Source organism: Apteryx rowi, unplaced genomic scaffold (assembly GCF_003343035.1).
Source record: "Apteryx rowi isolate R43461 unplaced genomic scaffold, aptRow1 scaffold_22, whole genome shotgun sequence".
Taxonomy (NCBI): Eukaryota; Metazoa; Chordata; class Aves; order Apterygiformes; family Apterygidae; genus Apteryx; species Apteryx rowi.
In genome coordinates this window covers 1,220,320-1,240,392 of record NW_020448530.1, presented here as the reverse complement: position 1 = coordinate 1,240,392, position 20,073 = coordinate 1,220,320, and the positions used below count along the sequence as shown (strand labels likewise).

Here is a 20,073-nt window from a genome sequence, read left to right as displayed (position 1 = left end):
GCAATAAAACTCTACCAAAAGACACACCAATAAACTGCACACGCAGGAACTCTGCCACCCTCGGCCTCTTCCCGCGCATTCCAAAATGCAGAAAAGCGGCGACGGTGTGGGCTCCCTTTCTCTCACGTCTAATCCCCAAATCCCCAATTACACTGACGTAGCTGCAGATAAAGCAGATTTAGGACCTGGGAGGAGGCTTCTTCCAGAGGTAGAAGAAAGGTGTTAAATCAACAGTCCTGGATAATGGGTTTATTTACCATGATGTTTCTCCATCAGCAGACAGACAGACAGCATAAAGCCTGTGAATCTCTGGCCTCCCATGTAAGCCCTTAAAAAAAGAGGTTTGGTGGTGCCAGAGCCTTCTGCAAAGAGATGAATTTCACAACATAAGAAAAAGTTCTGCCTTTCTAAGGAAACGGACTGGCTCACATTATCAGTTCTTCCAGCACTCACTGAAGCCTGAGCATGAATTCACGTTTATTGGCTTTAAATTAGCCTTTCCCCTTCCTTTTCCAAGGAGCCGTTCTTGATTTGTACCCACCTATGCTCAGAAGCAGACCCCGTCGGCAGGACTCATTCCCCTCTAACTTCAGACACTCAGTGCAGGCACCTGAGCCAGGTTCCTCTCCTCCCTCTGCAGCCCCAGAGGAGGAAAAGGCACTTTTGGGGCGCRATGCCTCCATCCTAAAGCAGGTAAGTACATTGGTGCTCTGTGCAGGGCACTGTGTCGGTCCCTTATTCCGACTGTGGTCGTGACTGGAGGTTGCCTTTCACTGGGAGGCTCTGGTGGTGCTGAGGAAACCATCGTGCCCACCTTTTCCAGTTCACAGAAAGCGGGAGCTGCTGTATGGACTCTTTATCTAGCCATGATGAAGGCCACCAAGCCCTTTGCGCCCGCCACCGGTCTCGTCAACAAGGGCAGGATTCGCAGCAGTAACTCGGAGAGGGAAGTTTTGCTTCCGACTCCTGACCCGCCACCCACAACTCCTCCTCCTGGATCCAGCTACAATCCCTCTGTTAGGATGCCTTTTTTTTTTTTTTAAAGAAAAAAAAAAAGTCATGTTTTCAGGGTCACTGTGAGACGCTGTTGTTTTCAGCAAACAGAACTGCCTGAACCTGATTTACTGTACATCCTGCCTGTGCTTCGCAAARAAAACACGGCGCAGGGTTTCGGTCAGACCTTCGAGCCCCTCCTGCTTCGGACACTAATTCCTTGGACRGTTATGAGGGAGCCCCACGGGCTATTAATCCCCCCGCTCCAGGGTATAAATCGACCACTAGCAGGGGTCAGGAGGAAATCCACCCCCTCCTCCAAACAGGGATAATATCGCACACTTAGGAGTGCTTTTCCTTTATGTGAAGCCACAGCTATTTGGTGATGCCGGCCAAAACATACACCGGGTCTGTCCAAGGATGGTTGTCACCCGCTCACTAGCGCCACATCGCCTGTTTTCAAAGACGGACGGTAAAAGAGGACGATGGCTTGGCTGCAGAGCGAACTGCAACGCTGCACGGCCAACGAGGAGCGGATCAGGCCCGTGCACCTCAATTTGCTCCTGAGCTTCTCCCAGTGGGATCCGACACCTGCAAGCACCGTCCCAGCCGGGATGGGGCGAGGGCTGGCGGGGCACACGTCTCCCTGCAGCCTTGCGCCCTGCCAGGCTGGAGCCGTCCTCGCCCAGGCTGGCACAACACCTTGGCGGGATGGCTGACGGCCTTTTGGGCCATTTCCCGGTGGAAGCGGCTGAGGCCGTGCCTCTCCTTCGGTCCAAGAGCGCCGCTCCGCGTGGGCGGCCGGTGCCCGCTGCGCCGGCCCTGTGCAGTGGCCCGGGAGACGAGCCCCGTGCCAGGTGCCGCCTCGCTCAACGCCTGCCTGGCTGGGTCCAAATTTGGTCACATTTGGAGGCTTGTCGGACCCCGTCATCCAGTGCCGCGAGTGCAGACACCGTCAGCGGGACTATTGCCCTGCCTGGAGACACGAGCTGCGGGACATCCTCTGGTGAGGGTGTGGGGCCAGACCCTGGCTCAAACTCATGAAAAAACCCCAGTGCGGACATGCCTGTGAACTACCCGGAGGCTTTAATTACTGGCACCGCATGCAGATAGACGAGCAGTAACCATATATAGCATCGCCATAACTATCTCGGGAACCTAAATATGGCCAGGACTTGGCTCTCAGGTTCACCTAAATTTAGGTGTCTAAGCTCCCTTATGGCCAGCAGAGAGCTAGTCAATACTAAGTCAATACCTCACTTACTAGCTACATCTCYGGAGGGCAGCTCGGACACCCTGTTCACCTATGGACACCGTCACGTAGGCATCTTGATCTGGGAGCCAAACCTCGCGGTTCCTCTGCTTCGGGCCACACGCCAGCGTTTCCGTGTGTCGTGGGGTGAGCCGGCAGCTCCTGGAAAGGGCCAGGAGGCGCAGAGGAAAGCTCGGCAAGTGGCGCGCTGCAGGCGGGCACCAACTTCCAAAATACTTTTTTCCAAGCCCGCCTAATCAGTCCTCAKTCCAAACCTTTCCCTCTTGCTCCGAGTCTTTGCAAACACTAGCAAAACCTTTCCCGTTAATCTTTCTTCATCTCACTAAAACAACACAGACTGTCTGTCTCCAGGGAAGGCTGTCACAGGATATGGGGGAGGAATCTATCATTTGTAATGCACGGAAATATAACTTACATATATCAAAGGCATTTTCTGTAAAAACAAATACGCAGAAAGATTGGAGGACAACCCCCATTGCCTTCCAGCTACTGTGCTTAGCAATTGTACGGCCAACAGCCTGAGAAAACCCARTTAACGTGATTTGTAGACTGCACAGATTAGCAATTGCGTTCCAATAGAAAACCCGCAAGGAGCCCCTTTTGCTTACGTTTCGGTAGAGCTAGCCATTTGTTACTGCTATACTTAAGGGCACCTATCTAAATCCCTTAATCTATGCACCGCCAGGTACACATCCCTGACCTTCAGCTGCACCTTCCAGTCAAGACCGGCAGAGATTTTTCTGCAAATCTTAATTCTGCAAATTCTGCAGTGTCTCTGTCAGGCATATAAGCAAAATCCCTCCTTGACGTACAGGCGCACGGAGGCATCGAGAGACGAGACAAGCAAGTCAGCTGTTAACACAGAAAGTCTGCGACAGAATCAAAACCGTAGGACACGAGAGCCCCGGACTCCACCACCGGCCACGCAGGGGCTGCTGCACCCACCACCCCGCCGTGCTTGCCCCACGCTTGCCTCCCAAGCGGCTCACCTCCAAAGGCGAGACACTTTCCATGGGAACAACCCCAAATGAGGGGCAGCTACGCAGAAGAAATATTTATTCTGAAAACGGAAAGGAGTGGAAATTACTCTTCCAGCTTTGCGAACAACCATTATTTCTCAAGTTCAAGAAACGCCTGACAGAGAAGTACACGGTCCAAGTTGCACGGGATTTTGGTAACGCTTGTTCCAAACCCAGAGATGGCTCCCTGAAATAAAGGGATTTGTAAAACTAGAAAGCACAAAAAAAAAAAAAATTACAGAGGTGAGAGAGGGATAGGGAAAACTTTTCTGCGGGGGCAGGAGAACTGCATCAACAAAAGAAACATATTCTGCTGGTTAGAATAAAAAAAACAAAGCAAGACGCATGATGAATAGTTCTACTGATATCAACTGGATTTCTATATTTCTGAAAACATGAGCACTTCATAAATACACTGAAATATTCTGTCATCGCCAGAGAGAACGTGCCAGTTGCCTATAAATACAGACATCTGGCGGTGGTTTTTCCACGGCTGTGGAATTCTGGGGTGAAGAGCGCTGCTCCACAAGCCGAACGGGTGCCCAAAACGCGTTTCAGATGCGACAGGTCCCATTAAAGCACTAAAGGCTCCCGGCCTTGCCGACCCGCTCTGCTCTCCCTCCTCGCTCCCTTAACTAACCATGGCCAATTCACCCAATTAGCCCTTTTTTTTWTATATATAATTATTATTATTTTCCCCCTCCCCAACCACTCTAAAAGCATTTGGGAGAAAAAAAATAATAATTAAAAAATTTAATTAAAAAAATAAAAAATAATAAAATAAATTAAAAAAAAGGCTCCGGGCCGCTCTCGGGGCACGTCGAATACTTGCTAAAATACCCAATGAGAGACAAAAACAAGGCGCCTCGGTGCCTGCCGCTCTCTCTGCGGGACGCAGGAGCTTTGGGTGGAAGCCGGTTATTAGGAAAACGGGAGGCCGAAGTCGCTGGAAGCGGGTGCGGGAGGAGCGGGTGAGCCATGGCCTTCACCCGCGCGGCATTTAATTATTTCTCCCGATTTCCTGATTTTAATTATTCTTCATCATTTCCCTCCCGCAACGCGCCTCAGCAGCAGATCGGGTCTGACACCGGTGCAACGCAGCGCTGATCTGCCGGGGGAGAAACCTTTTTTTTTGCTCCCCCAACCTCCATTTATAACAATTTTTGGATACACGCTCCCCGGAAGAATTTGAACGTTAGGGGGATTTTTTTTTCCTCCTTCTGGCGAGCCGCGGAAAGCAAAAGTCCTCCTCGCCCCCTCTCGCACTCCAGGGATTTGGCAGCCGCCCCACGCAGGAGCCGGGCTTTGCCTTCCACAGGGAGCCCAGGTCCCGCTCCTTAAAAAAGGTATAAAAGCGTTATAAAACACCTCGGCTTGACGTGAATCAACGGGCAGGCGGAAGGCGAGGAGAAGTGGCGTCTCGAGTCCCAGGGCCGCGTTTCGGCATCCCGTCCGCGAGGTGCTGGCGCGGAGGACGGACGGACAGACAGACGCTCCCCGGGGAGCTGCCCTGCTGTTGGAAAAGCCTCCGGCGAAGGGTGAGCCGGCTTCTGCCCCGGACCTGACCCTTCCCCCCGGAGAGCCCTCGCAAATCTTCCTCGACAGCTACCAAGAGCTGACGCGGCGCAGCCAGGCCCCCAAAACCGCCAGGTTTTGCCCTGCTCCCTCTTCCCCGTTTTGCCCGGCAAAGCGCCAGGCCGAGGGGGCGAAACAACGGGAGCCGCAGACTCGGGGGGCTCTTTACAACTGTGTCTTTCTAGGGGACATAGTTTTAAGGGGGTTTTAAGAGTGTTTTTTTAAAACAAACAAACAAACAAAAAACAGCGTCGTAATCCTCACAAAATAATTGCTGCCTGTGTTATTTCAAACAAGCGCCACGCGTCACGCAAGGCCTCCTCGGCGAGCGTTTTTCCGAACACAAGCGTCGCTAAGGTGCTAAACGTTAGTACGCGCTGCAATGCTCGGTTAAAGCAGGCTCCGAGAGCAGAAGTTTCTGTCGTTACGCAAGAGCACGTGGAAATACTCCTCTCTCCTCTCTTCCCTCCGCGTGCCTCCCGTGCTTTGCTGCGTGCCTTCCGGCGGATTCAAACTCGGATGGGTTCAACTGGACGCCGTGTGCTGTTTTCCTTCTTTTATGCGATTTTAACTACTTCTTAGCGGTACCGTCTGAAAATATTCCTCAGCGGAGGGGGTTGGTTATGCCCGGAGCYGCTTGGCCTTTTCCCACTGAAACGCGCCCCGCAACAAGCACCGCCGCCTTTTCAACCAAAACGAAGTATTTGGGCAGAAACTTTTTATTTTTTTGGTGAAAGTTTTCCTCTCTCGCTTCCCCCAGATTTCAGGGTGGCTTTTCTTTGCACCCTTCCCGCCTCCCCATCTCCTTTGGCCCACCCTGGGGAGGGTCACGGGGCAAAAAGCTCACGGAGCAGCGACGTGCCAGGCTCCGGGACGTGYGCGGGCGCCGCAACCCGCGGCGGGCTCCAAGGGGACGCGCACCCGCTCCGGGAGCGGGGAGACACCTCGCCGTGAGCCGGTCCCTTCAGGCTAAAATAAACGTGCTGCAACGCCCGGCTCTCCCTAAAGTGAGGGAGTTTGGACCCGAGCGCGTTGATTCTCGCCTGCAAAACGCGCCGGGCGCGCGGCGCGAGCACGTCACCGCCGGCACCYGCTCCGCCTTTGCGCCCGCTCCTCCCCTCCTGGGGCGCGTGCCCGCGGTTGAGGCGCCGGATCGTCGGCCGCGTGCTCCCTGCGCTCGGAGCTGCGGCAGCAGCGGCGAGAAATCCTCATCGGGGCAGCGTCTCCCGGGCGCTGCTGCCCGGCTGCGATCTCGCCTTTCTCAGGTTCACACCTTCCTTCCCCGGGGAAAATAAAACCCGGCTGCCCGTCGGGGGTGGTTTTCGGAGGCAGCCTCTCGTAGCAGAGCGTGCCAGACTCCCTGCAGTCTATGCAAACAACCGAAAATATCTCGCAGGTAAGCTGCCTGGGGCCAGGGCCGCTCTCATTCCGGGTTTGCACAGCCCTTCGCACAGCTACGGGGCTTTTGTGCACCGCTCGGGCTTCCGGGCACCGACCCCAGTAGCCTGTAACAACAGCTCTGCCTTACGCTGTGTCCATTGCACGAAGCGAAACCTTTGCTCGTCTGCCAGCCAGCTTTCCAGGAGCCACGTAAAATATTTCAGATGTTGCCGAACCCCTCCTGCTCTGCCTTAATATCTCCGTCCGGGAGCGAAATACCATCCAACGCCGAGTGACCCGCAAAGGCAGCTCTGCTCCAGGTTTAAGGCTGGAAAACCCGCAGCACAAAGCTCATTCAATTACTCTGTTGCATTTTCATCCTCCTCAGGCAAATTATTAGGGGGGTTTTTTTGCATTTAGTATAGTTTCTGCGTAACCTCTTGCAAAAGCAAAACTGAAGGCGCTTGTAAGTCCACCAAAAAAAAAAAGAAAAGAAAAGAAAAAAAAGAGAGAGATCCCCAGCAAGAGGCTATTAAAATTCATTCAGGCTTGTTCCTCTCTGCTGTTATTTCAATTAACATATGAAAACTAAGTTGTTCCCATCTAATTCTGCATTAAGATTTTTTTTTTTCCCTTTCAAACATTTTTTCTCAGTGGAAGTTATATACTGTTTTTCTTTCTAGACAAAGAAACCCCCAAGACGTATTTTCAGTCTCCCAGCCTAGTGTTTCCCAGATATTTTGAATCAGGGATTGCTGCCAAAATTCACATTTTTTCCACGGATCTTCACACACCCTCACACTCTCAGCAGACAGCGATCACGGCAACACAGATGCAGGGATCGACCTCGGAAGTGGCTCTTCTTGCCCTGCTCGGTACCTGCGGGGCCACTGGCCAGCGTGGGAACCAGCGCTCCCGCGACTTGCGTTGCCCGTGCCTGAAAAGCCCTCGCAGATTTTACAGGATATTAAAAAAAAAAAAAAAAAAAAAAAAAAACCACACACATCCCTGCTGCCTGGGGATAATCATAATTATTTAATGCCAAATGCTAATCTTCCTAAACGTACGTCAACCCCGAGCAACTCAAGCAGCCTTCACGGGGGTACGGTGGACGTACATCAGAATCGCCCCTCTCTTTACAAACAACTGGGCAAGYGAAAGCCGCATTTTTCTGTGGGGTCGTGATTCTTCCCGTTAGACACGCATCAGTAACCCAGGGCCAGAATTCACCCACGGCACCTCGCGGGCCAACGTCAACACCGCTCCTTCAGAAAACCCCTAAAAGCGTCGTTAACGCAGGCCTGCAGCTCTACCTTTTTAGCCCACTGGCTCCGTTCCTCTGGAAAAAACATTTTCGCCCGCAGGGAGTATTTTGCCCAAGTTGTTTTCTCAGCCTTATTTCTGCAGCCCCCTGAGGCGGTGCCAGCAGTCAGAGGTCCGCACGGAAACCAAGCGGAAGGGAAGGGGCAAACCCGGCTCCAGCCCAGCCCAGCCCAGCCCACAGGAGGGTTTTTTGCAGAGCAGGAGGGAAAGAAGGGAAGGATTAAATTTGTGAGAAAGCAGGAACAAAGAGAGCCAACTTTCGGGAACATGCACTTCATTCCTTCRTGCTTCTGGCATTCTCCAGGGCTCCTTGCTTCTATGATGAGTCAAGTACACAGGGCTCATGATTTAAAAGCCAGCAGAGACAAGATCAAGGTAACCACGCTGAGGGACAGGACACGCATTTGAGAAGGCCACTGATAGCAAGGGAAAGTCTGGCAGCAGGTGGCACAGCACAGACTGCAACAGGACGGGTATGAGCCAAGCAACACTGAGACAAACATGAAAAATTACCCCGACACGGACTCCAAAAGCTGGAATCTCCCAATACAAAACACTCAGAGATGTGCTGCTCTCCAACTGAATTGATGAAAAAGCAAAAAACAAAACAACCAAAAAAAAAAAAAACCCTACTGCCTGTCCAAACGGCCCAAACGTCTTCTGAATTGAGAAGTTTCTGCCAGTGTAATAAACGCTTTCTCCAAGAGGATCCACTGAGGCAGAACCCAGGATCCAACCCYGATTCTTCCAGTCCTCCCGTGAACCCCTCTGGGCAGTGCTACCTTTTGCCTGCAGACCCTGCTGCATTTTAGGCCCCCCCCAAGGGTCACTTTATAAATGTTCATATGAATATCTGGTCCTCCAAAGTCCTGCGGCTTCCTGCCATGGACGGGAATTGAAGGGACTTGCTGCCTGTGGTCACACTGCGATATCCCATGAGCTCAGGCCATGCTCCTGTGACAATTTAACTCATTGTGTTTCTTTTCCAGCTTAGCTCCCCAAACACCTTACAGCAAGGCCAGAAGAGCTATCGCTGGCACAAGGGTGGGTGCAGAGCAGGACAAGGGCAGGACAGTGGTGGGGCTGACTTCAATCATCTTCAGCTGTCATGAAGTCACACCTGAGAAGCATTCAGTGCCAGCACTGGAGCGGCTGCAGCCTGGCAGGGGAAAGGGGTTCCCATTGGGCTGCTAGTGACTCGACTCAGCAGGACAGAAATCAAGCACTTGACCTTTCCCAACATCACGTGAAGCAAATGTGACATGGCTCCAGCATTATCTACCAGGCACAGGTGCACGACTGCAATTAGAAGTGACCGGCCATAGAAGTGACCAGCCATACATAGCAGCACCTTTTAACCCAGCTCAGCCCATCCGAAAACAATCGGAGGTTTGGTTACCTTCTTCTTCCCACCCAAACTCCCAAGCACCTCACCAGCTCGGGAAGCATCAGATAATTCCCCCCAAGATCTCACAATTACTACTTTCACTTGGAAATTAGACTAGAAATCACAGCACCGCTCTGCATGGTGGTAGATCTTCAACTTGGCGCTCGGCTTGTCCCGAGACCATTTTTCACCCCCACCCCTAAGCCAACTTCCACCGAGGACAATGCTTGGAGTTTGTGTCTACAGCAGAWTTTTTTTCTCCCCCTTTCTAACAGCTCAGCCTGCCTGCACCTTCAAGGGGCAGTGGCTACGTTAGGCGAACGGTTCCTCCTGGTTTCCGTGAATAAGGGCTGCCCTCCATAATCAGGGTATTGTTCTCCCTAAATGGACCCAGACTCTGTAAACATGCTCCTCTGCACAGCACCGGGAGGGCGACCGGGGTGTGTGTGTGTGTGCGTGTGTGTGTGTGTGCGTGTGTACACATGCCGGGAATGTGTCTTGTTCTAAAAACAGTAAATTATGTTAATTCGTTTCCTCTGCCCAAGCAGTGGTAATAAACTCGGGGAAAGGAGGAGGAAAAAAGTAAACAAGAGCCAATTACAAAAAGGTGAGGGGGAGACGGTAACCGAATAACTCCACCAAACGGCTCCTTCGGAAAAGGACATTCGCTTTACAGCTCGGATGTGTTGCGTGCAGCCCTCCCTCAGTCCCCACCGTGGTATGAATGCGACCGGAAYCATTTCTTTCTTTTTCGATACGGTTTCAGAGCCAGCCTGTTTGCAGGCGCTGGGGCTCGGGAGCTGGGAAATCGGCCCCCGAGGGTGCCCTGATCCACGGCGCGTGCATCCCCAGGGGCTTCACTCCGCACGTGATGCGAGCGCTCTGGCGACTGAAGCCAATACAAGTAGTCAGAGCCTACTTGCAATTTTCTAACGGGAAAATAATTTCGCTAAGCAAACTACCATGCTTTGACTCAAAACCCTGATTAGCACAGTTTGAAAACAGGGCAGCATACTGTTCTGGGAATTAACTTGCTTGACCCCTGGTCTATAATGGCACTCAAATAATCTGCGAGTCAGACGAAGTTGAAAAACTCCTGGAAGACCACACTGAAAGAATTTACTGGATTTATTGGATTTTCTAGGATAAAAGAAAAATAAGCYTCAAACTCCACTTAGCTAGTCTGTGGTCTTCAGGGAGACAAGCTTACTCTCCTGACATTATCTAGAAGGGGAACACTGCCTACACCGAGCACTGGGCCTTCCCCCCCCCCCCCAGGAAACTCTCAATAAATACTATTAAGTATTATAAATATACAGGTCTAATTCTGCAACTACTTTTGAGTAGTGCCTTGCTGTTTTCTTCCTGTAGTGATAAAACATGGAACAGGGGGACAGATTCCTACCTCTGCTCAGATTAAGGATCCTGAAGGCTGCTTTACCAATTGCAAAGCAGGAGTACTCTGGTGATTCAAATGCACTTCCAACACCAGGAATTATCCTGCATACATCACTCTCACAARCTACTGCTTGAAATCCTCCAAGTCCTCTGGTCTACCCCAGGTTCGAGGAAGCCAAAATTAGGACACAGCATTCGACCTCAGTGATACGAACAGGATCTTGCTCTGCTCTAGGTAAACCCCTGCCCCATTCCTACGTTAAGGTTTCTCCAGTCTCTGAGCAAAGTGCTCTGACTTGCCTCCACCACTTCTTTGTGTCTCTTTGTGCCAAGGAAACAATAGCTACGTGCCAAGAAGAGTGGCAAACATTTTCAGATAAGAAATCCAGCAATCAGAAATGACTGTCCCAAGCCAGTTGCCTTGCGTATGCAAATGTCTCCATAATAGCTTTATGATGCCTTGTCAATCAAAACTGACAAGGAAAAGTAAACACCTGTCCTGGCCATGATTAAGTTGAAAGCTCCACTCTAATTAGTCCTTAACGAAATTAACCCCGAGCAACACTGCATTTCTGATTGGTTGTGAATACCAGGAGGAGTAAAGATACTCATCAGCTCCAATCCTTTAATCTGGTTTCATATTAACTATTGCAAATCATGACGAAACTTCTCTGAGCTTGAAGTCACACAATACTGAAATGCAGCCTGGTCTTACAAGGCCCCCAGTTCTGCCCTATGATTCTTAACTTTAATGCTACTCACAGCTCACTGGACCTAAAGGGAGTATCRCCTTTATAGCTGAGAGCAATATTTGACCCAAAATGTTAAAAGATGGAAAGACTTATCAGAGCGCAGTACCCAATCTCTAGACCCTGGTGGTTTGTAGAGCATGTGCCAGCTCTTCAGAGACCACCAGCATAGGATGCTAACTCTCCTCYCAGTTTCCAGATTTAAATTGCCCTAAAATACATTAAATACTTCCTAATATTACTTGTCAGGCTAAACAGAGTCTGTGATTGCCACCAAGATGTTGTGTGAACTTGGAAAAGAATGTGAAAGACTTTGATCTATCCAGGAACAGAGCGAGATGGCTCATAATATGCTCTGTTACAAGGCTATCTAACCTACAAAGGAGTTTTAGTCACCAGTTTTATGACAGCTGGTCCCTGCCAAACAAGCATTCTTACTTCCACAGAGAGTCTACAGTCCATGGAGATATTCCACAAGTTATTCATTAACCTTTCCCATCCTTGACATGCAGCTCATACATCCGTAACTTTTGTCCAACATTTGTCATTTCTTAACCAGTGTTAACAGTTTGCTTTAGATGAGAACAACAACCAACCAAAATAGCTTCCTCAGTTATTTCAATTCACACAAACCTATTAGTCATGGCCCAAAAAGAAAAAGGAGGAAGAGAAACCAATTCACAGTGCTCGAGGGTCTGCACCAGCCTAACTCCCGCAGTTTGGCTGGTCAGCTCTGGGGGCTGCTGGGGCTGAGGCACTGCCCCTTCTCCCCTTTGGGGTTGATTTGCCTCATCCCATCTGCTTCCATCTAGAAAGGGGATGATTTAAAACCATACAAGGCAGTACTAAAGTAATGGCTACCATGACAAAAGAACTCCTTTAACAATAGGATGCCTCYACTCAAAGTCACAGGACCATCCAAAACCAATTAAGCATCACACATACATTCAATAACGTGGGGTTACCTGGGAAGACGTGGGTGAAAAGGGAAAGACAGGCTAGATTTAGAAAAGCCACATGCCGACATCCTCTTCCGGGCACACACACTGCCCACGTGAGTCCCTCTTCTAAGGCCTAGCTTCACTCAAGAAGTGGGACTCAAGAGCGGTGGTACATTAATCCAGCCTGAGTTTTCTCCCAAAGCTTGGCTAATGCTTAGATTTCCCTCCAGGGCCTCCTCCAGCTTGTTCCTCTCCCAGCTATCTTGTTTTGGGCAGAATTAGCAAGGCCACACCTGCCACAGAGTCAGCACCACTCCAGCACCAAATTCTTGCAGTAGTCAATTCACTGGGCACGTGAARTAGGAACAACTCAAGCAAGGAGAATACGGATTAATATGCACAATAGGCAACTTCTTTTTTAAGTCTGCATTTCTGCATCTGTCCACTGTCCCTGTGTTTTTATTTAACATGCATAAATACTGACAGCTCCAAAAATACCCACCAAAGTCAACACAGCCCAAGTGGCATCTAGTTGATGACACGTCTTGCATTACTCACTTCCCAATCACTTGACAGGACACCCAAGATTCTGTAAATCTTTCATGAAATAAATTTACCAGGCACAAGGAGGAACGATTTTGTTTCCCATCCRTCTAGAAACCACTCTTACTGTTACACAGGAGAGGCTGGGAATAGAGGTGCAGCAGTCCTGAGAAACATTAACCTTCTCCAAGAAGCCTCTGTTCCCAATTTACATTTTTCTTCCCTTAGTGAAGCTCAAAATTAAGTTCGAACACTTAATGGAAGAAGTAGCCTGGAGTTATTGGCTGCAGTTCTTCCTGAAAATTGGAGTGGTTATGATGAAATAAAAACKCTAGGTTATTCGCAGCACTGCTGGATACTGTGTTTCTGTTGCGATACAATGGGGAGACTGTGTAATCAGGGCAACCAACCAAACTCCATGCAGCCCATGTTTATTTGACTCGGAAGGGGGAAAAAAAAAAAAGAAAAAAAAAAATCAGTGATGTGAATGGATTCAGTGGCAGACGGCATATATTAACTTGTTAAATAACACTTCAGAAGAGTCTYCAGTCCCTCCACACCTAGCAACACTGCCTCCAGAATGACACCCATTCTTCTGGGATAAAACCCCTCCGGGCTGACCCCAAGTTAAAGCAATGAATTTCCAAGTTGCTTTCAGTCCCACTCAGCTGCCAGCCAACGCTAGCAGCGGGCAAAAACAATGCGTCTTCTAGACGGAGAAATCCAGCTCGAGCTGTCCCTTCAAACAGAAAAATTGCAGGATCCAAACACCACRCTCGGTCCACATCCGTCCTGCTGTCACACGTGAAGGGACCTCCATGGAGGTCAGTGTTACACATAACCCATTAATCAGTTCCTTACAGGATGGATCCAAAGCCCATGAGTAGGAGTCACTGCACCAACGCTCTCAGGCTCTCAATCAGGTCCTAACACGTTAAAACCAGTACGGGCTGTATCTGCTTATCTAATACGACATTGGAGCAATAGGATCAGATTATTCAAGCTTTCTTCTATAAGTTTTTTCCTTTTGTCTTAGTACTGCGGCTGCACCAGACTCAACGGGCTTGCAAAGGACAGTGGTCTTTGCAACTTCCACATTGACACTGGGCTTTATGCTTAAAAAAAAAAAAAAAAGAAAGAAAGAAAGAAAAGAATCCCTTAAATAACCGAAAATGTTCAACCTTTGTGCAGAAGGTTCAGACCAGTCAACACAACTAAATATGTAAGGAGGCACGTTCCTTGCAGAAGGCAGCAAGCAAAGACCGATTAAAGAGAACAAGAAAAGGAATACAAATCGAAATTAAAAATGTTCCAAACAAGATCAAACACATTTCGGCTTGAGCAGCCCACCAGAAAACACAGGAAGAGGTCAGATGAAAGACAAACTCTTTGAAACCAGACAAAATGRGCAGGTTAATGGAAGAAAAGGGAGAAAGGAGCATTTGCATTGACTACTGTAATACCGGGACACATTTGAACACAGACCCTTTGAACAGCAGGATTTCACAAGTCACTGCAGACGCAAGTAGGAATTTCATGTCTCAGGAAGAACAGAAAGCTGCACTGATTCTACTGCTACTGAACAAATAAAGCCATGACTGAGGTATATATATATATTTTTATTTCAAACTAGGCAAAAGGGGACCTTTGCATTTTTTTTTTCCTCTTTCAGTGGAAATTCTTTTCTCTRTTTCAGCAAAGGGATCCAAAACGCACGGCCAGAGATTGACCATCTCTAGCCCCTTCACCCTATTCCCTACTGAGTATGCCGCCCCCYGACATACCGGCGTCGATCCTGATCTACCGCGCTGCGAGACACCTGCTTGGAAAGGGATTATCACCTGGCAGAGAGGTCRCTGGGGTAGAGCGGCTCGACCAGCCGCTGCACGCCAGATGAYAAACCTCATCGTTAGTTAATAAATTAGTAACAATGGTCTCCCACTTTGAGAAGCGGGTCCCTCGCTGTTTAGCAAATGTCACTTAATGAATGGTTTTTGCTCCTGAAAGAACCATTTTATTGTAAAAAAACAACAACAACAACAAAACAATTCCGTGGCATATGAAAATTTCTTCTTTGGATAACAGCCTGACTTCAGAGTTTAGCTGTGTACAAGTTTATTACAAAAAAGATGTCTTTTAATTTGCTGCTTGCATCTTTAATGAAGGTCAAGGAAGCATATGCACTTTGAAAACAAAGTTATAAAAACTTCAAGGAAAATCTAAATGCATTTGAGCAATCTGCTGAATTTTGTAATATTCCTAATAAAAAAAAATTTAAAAAAAAACCCTAATTTTCCAGTATGACGCACACTGTATGTTATGTTTAAACTCAGTCGCAACTTAAAGTAAAAAAAAATTTTAAAAAAAACCCTAATTTTCCAGTATGACGCACACTGTATGTTATGTTTAAACTCAGTCGCAACTTAAAGTGACCGACAGCCTCAGAAAAGGGGAGGAACCAGGGTTTAAAACAAAAAATAATGAGGATTTTCTTCATGTCATGTTGATGCTAGGTACAAGTGGTGCTGCCAGATTATTCACGAACAAGTTTACTAACAGCATGATCCAAAAAAATGCACCAAATTTAACCAGAAGATCTCCAGTGACTTCCGTGAAATTTGAATCAGACCRTAGATCTGAATATGTTTCTCTTCCACAAGCGAGAAATTACCTAATCGTTATATCTGGTAATAATCATTGAACAGGAAAAAAGGAATTTTTAAACAGAAGCCAACAGCTGTCTCTTTTATATTATCATTATTTATCTTTTCCATATTAACTACTGTTCACTCTCATAAACCACAAGTTACAGAACAGTAAATATGTTCATTAGAGTCGAGAACTCATCTCCCAAGAAATACAAAGCTTCCTTGYGTCCCATCCCCTTTTTCTCCAATATTTAGACAAATAAAAATGGCAAATAACATTAGCTCCGCACCAAACGGTTGAATTTTGTGGTAGCCCTTGCCAGATAAAAACAAATTTATCGTAAAGCTGGCATCAACCAGACTTTTAAGCCAYGCGTCGCACAGAAAAGCGGCACAGCAGAAAGTAATTACGGTCCCGTTCTTCCCCTCCCTACGCGACACACCGAAAACAAAATCAGCCTCCAAACTAATTAGTTTCCAGCAGAATATCAGTTTACTAACTAACGGGAGGGGTGTCGCCCCTCTTACCAAAAACTTCTAAACGTACCACATGAGATCTCGTTTAAGGCACGGGACCAAGCCAAGTACATCCCAGTGCTACCATATACGGTAACCAAAGCGAATACGATGGCAACTTGACAGATTTGGAACAAATATTGCGTTGTGTGCCACGGGGATAACATAAGCAGGAAAATATCAGATTGTATTACCTGTATCCGACCGGAGGTGTGGAGCAGTAGGAGCTACATTGCTACGGGACATGGTCACTAGAGGTTAGTGACCCAAGATGGCATTCGTCCCCGCGGAGGAGGGCCAGGGCCGGACTCCGAGGACTTTTGTTGCCCAGTATGGGGCTGTGCCGAGAGAAGGAAGGACACGGGACAGGAACTCCAGCGCCCGTGTTGCCCCCACTTCAGGGTTGGCAAGACCCAGAGCAGCTGGTAAAAGGTCTGAAGCTACTACCCTGGGCCCTGGCTCTCGGCCCAGAGGCATATTGCCCTTCGGAGAACCACAGCGCACAGATTTTGCGCTGAGATTTTGTGCACACAACAGTTTTCATGCTAGTGTTCACCCTCCAAGGGAAAGAAGACACTTGGATATTTATCAAAAAAGCTACTGAGAAATACTTTTTTTTGTAGAGGTTCCATCTAGGATATGCTTAGCCTGGAATAAGATGGGTCACTGTGCAAGTTATTCCAGATTAACTATTTTGGAAGAGTGATCCCAGTATGTTTCCAGGCGTAGACAAGCCCCTAGCCAAAGCCTTTAAGTTTCGGTCCCCGAAAGCATAAGCTCAAACCGAGCCAGAGCCACCTGCTCCTTCATCCTTTCAGACGTGCCGAGTTCTGCACCAGGACTTCTAAAAACAGACCTGCTCTTCACTTTTCATGGCTACTTAAGTGTCAGGCCACTTTCTTAAGGGTTTCTCTTGGTTTCCTAAGCTATCCCCATTCTTGCAGTGTTTTGTGCATCAGTGACATGACACATCGGGTCACAAGAGCGCACRAAGGGACGGAGGCAGCAGGCACAGCTTCTAACCTTGCAAAATTCCCCCGTTCACCGGGGCAAAAAAAGTTGCAGCACTAGCCCCAYCGGTCCGTCCTGCGAGGCCCTTCACCTTAAAAGGCATCACGCAAATAAAGACGTGAAAATAATACRACGTACCGTTGAACGCAAGATTGCAGCGGAGCCCTCGAGTGTCAGGAAACATCCAGGTTGGGGCGCGTGGGCAACTTAACTCTGCCCCCTTGTGCAAACGCACTACGATACAGCCCTTCCGCAGGCACGAAGCGCGCAACCAGCCCGCTCCAAACTAACATGCCCGTCCCAGCAAAAGCCACTTTTGCCTAACAGGGCTGAAAGCAAAGGACCAGCTTTTCCAAACCGGGACTCTTCCGCGGGGGATTTCAAGCCATCAAGCACCTATTTAACGCCTGGCCACTCGGATCGGGAGGCGCTGGGGCGCTTGGGGCCGCACGCGTGCGATTTGCAGTCGGGACGCAAATGTTAAACGCTGTTCGGCCGAAACAAAGCGCCCTTCTCCCTCCGACGAAAAGCCTGGCGACCTCGGGCCGAGGTTTGGCCGACGGGCTGTCTATAAAACTCAAGCGAGGGAAACAGGTAACTTTTATACATCTCCAGCRGCCTAACCCACCGCATGAGACATTAGGAAAAAATCCACAGGCATGTTAACAGCTGGGCACATTTTTGAGAGAATCTAAAATTATCCGAATGTAAACACGTAATCAGAGGCGATATTCTGCAGCACAAAGTAAGGCTGCAATGTGCTAGGGAGCCTCTCGCTTCTGCTCACTTACAAGTTTGATCTTTCATGATATCAGCAAATGAATGGATCGCATTTTTTAGTGGGCTTGGCCCGGTATTTTAAACTCTATTTCTATGCCATTTTAAATAACCGGGAACATCTCCCCATCATTTGCAGATCCGATTTCTCCGGCTCTGAAGAGTTCAATCAGATTACCAAGGCAATCCTGTCAAAGTTATATTAAAAAATAAATAAATACTTTTTTCACAGGAAAAGCTATGATGTTCTGAAATTACCACTGCTAATTTTCTGTCGGTTCGTCATACAACYACAGTCCACAGTCAATCCTCCTGTATTTTCCAGGGGCAATAAAAGCATACAAGCACGACGAGTGCAAACAACGTTTAAGCAGGGTCTGCCGGTAAAGCACCAAATCCTCTCCTCAGAAGCCGGCAGAACGTGGACAAAAATCTTTTTGTCTTCTCCTGCCCACTTCAGATTTTTGGGGAACTCCACCGAGTTCCCAGGTCTATTAGAATAATATACCTCCATGAGGTCATCTGAATTCACACACTGCTGCCCATTGCCTACAACTTAAAACTGAGTCTCCATTGTAAACCTCGCCTGGAATTCAGCCTTTCAGACCTTAAAGGCTATATATACTGTTTTCTTTTTCATTCAGCTTCCAGCAGAATCATTTTATAGTGCTTCTGCCTCCATAAAATATTTGCTCGGGAGCCAATGCCAAGAAGGGAAAAAAAAGCAACGCACTAACCCAACTTTGGGCTTTTATAGTAACGCTCCCCCCTCCTCTCCCAYCCTCACCCCCCACATTTAAATAAATGTTTAAATCTTTTAATTTGAAACTACGCGGCCCAGTCCTGCACTGGGTGATTTAAAGGTCTTTCACCAATTCCTGCAACCCCTGTACTGTTGGGAATTACAGCCGGAGCAATCCGCATCCTGAGGACACGCACYCGTTCCCCTGCAACAACGCAGCCCTCTCCTTCGAGGCCAGAGAGACCCGGTCTGACTGAAAAAGTGCTTTCACGTTCAGGCTTCCCAGGGACAGCACCGGCCAAGGCACGTCCTGGGCTGCAGCGGAGGAAAAGCCAGCARTCTAGTGGCTCAGACCCCGTAACTTGGGGTAAAGCACCTTCCCACAAAGAAAGCTCTTTTTTCCAGCTGCCACTCCGGGGCCAATGTATTTCAATTTGCCTCTGGTAGGGTAACCTGTTTATTGAAATCTGATCAACTGCGAGAGACCCAGCGTGAAAATACGGGCTAGCTGTTGGGAACTGTCATTTGTCTGTCACTGAGGAAGCTAATGGACGTGTTTGTTCARTTTGCTAGGGGGAATACACGGGGCAGAGTTTGGAGGGACCGCGGCAGGGCAGAGGTACTGCTGAGCCACGGAGGAACGTGCTTTTTCTTTAAAAGCGCCTGTGCGTTTTTACACCCACACACAAGCCAGGAGCCTGGAAGTTCACCTGCGCTTAAGAAACCTCACAAGCCTAGAGCGACAGCGCTCCATCCAAAGCGATTGCACCGAACCACGCAGGTAAGGAGGCGCACACGTGCGCGTGTTGCACAAATACGCAACGCGCAGAAGAAGAGCCCGTGCTGACAGCAACGCCCTTGTGGGGGTCTCTCCGAGGGCGCCAAGCACGTCTGCACGACACGGGCTCAGCTGGAGCGGAAGGAAGGGTGCGAGCCACGAGCCATTTGCGAGGCTGCGGGAAGCTCAGTCTCCTTACCTCTTGCCGAGTCACAAAACACAAYTATCCCTGCGAAAAGGAGCGCGAGCTGCAATTCCATTTTGAAAACCAGATCCCTCCTTTTGTACAGGCTACCGTCCTCCCAGACCTGGAGGGAGGAAAAAGGAGAGCAAAGTAATTACCAAAGTAAACAAACAACCCCAAACTTTGCGGACTTTTAAAATCTGTTGCAGAGGTGCAAGATCAGAAACAGCAAATAAAACAGCTACGTATTTGCAATTCACTCCGTGGCGGCCAGCAAGTAAAACTTTGCCCTCCCTCCCTGCTTTAGCCTGATATAAATCAAGAACCCACTGAGGCCAGCGAGCTCCTCTRAGTTTACAGTTAATGCATAATTCCTTGGTATCCTGTACTGAACCAGGCTGCAAGGCAAACAAAACAGCAGCAAGCGGCCGTAAAACCAGGCTGCAGGTTACCYGTTCGCGGCGGAGCCGGGGGAAGGGGAGGAGGACGCGACCTCTCCCAGCAGCAGCGCGCGGAAAACTCCGCGGGCCGCCGCGGTGCCCCCGCAGGAGCGCGGCGCTCGCCGGCGCCCGCCTCGCTCCGCACTTGCTCCGCACCGCGCTGCTTTTCCGCTCCCCTCCGCGTGCGCCGGAGCGGCGTCGCAGCGCGAAACCGCACGGAACGACCCAGATCCGCGACGATGCCTCGGCTGCCCTACGCCAAAGCGCGGGGTTTACGCTAGTTACAGCGCGCTCCGAAACTCCCGCTGCCTCAGCGCGGGCTGGACTCCTCGCCCTTGCAGACCCCGGCTCCGAAGGCGCCGCGCCCGCGGGACGCGCAGCGAGCCGTGCCCGGCC

General features: G+C 49.3%; 1 protein-coding gene across 1 annotated transcript in view; it reads right to left on the bottom strand.

Annotated features, from left to right (window-relative positions):
* The window catches only part of FGFRL1 (fibroblast growth factor receptor like 1), a 182,745-nt gene that overhangs the window by 152,580 nt on the left and 10,092 nt on the right, over window positions 1-20,073 (bottom strand). Inside the window, exon 3 of the mRNA XM_026064549.1 lies at window positions 19,253-19,361. Coding sequence (XP_025920334.1) covers window positions 19,253-19,361 — 109 coding nt within the window. The remainder of the gene's footprint in view (window positions 1-19,252; window positions 19,362-20,073) is intronic.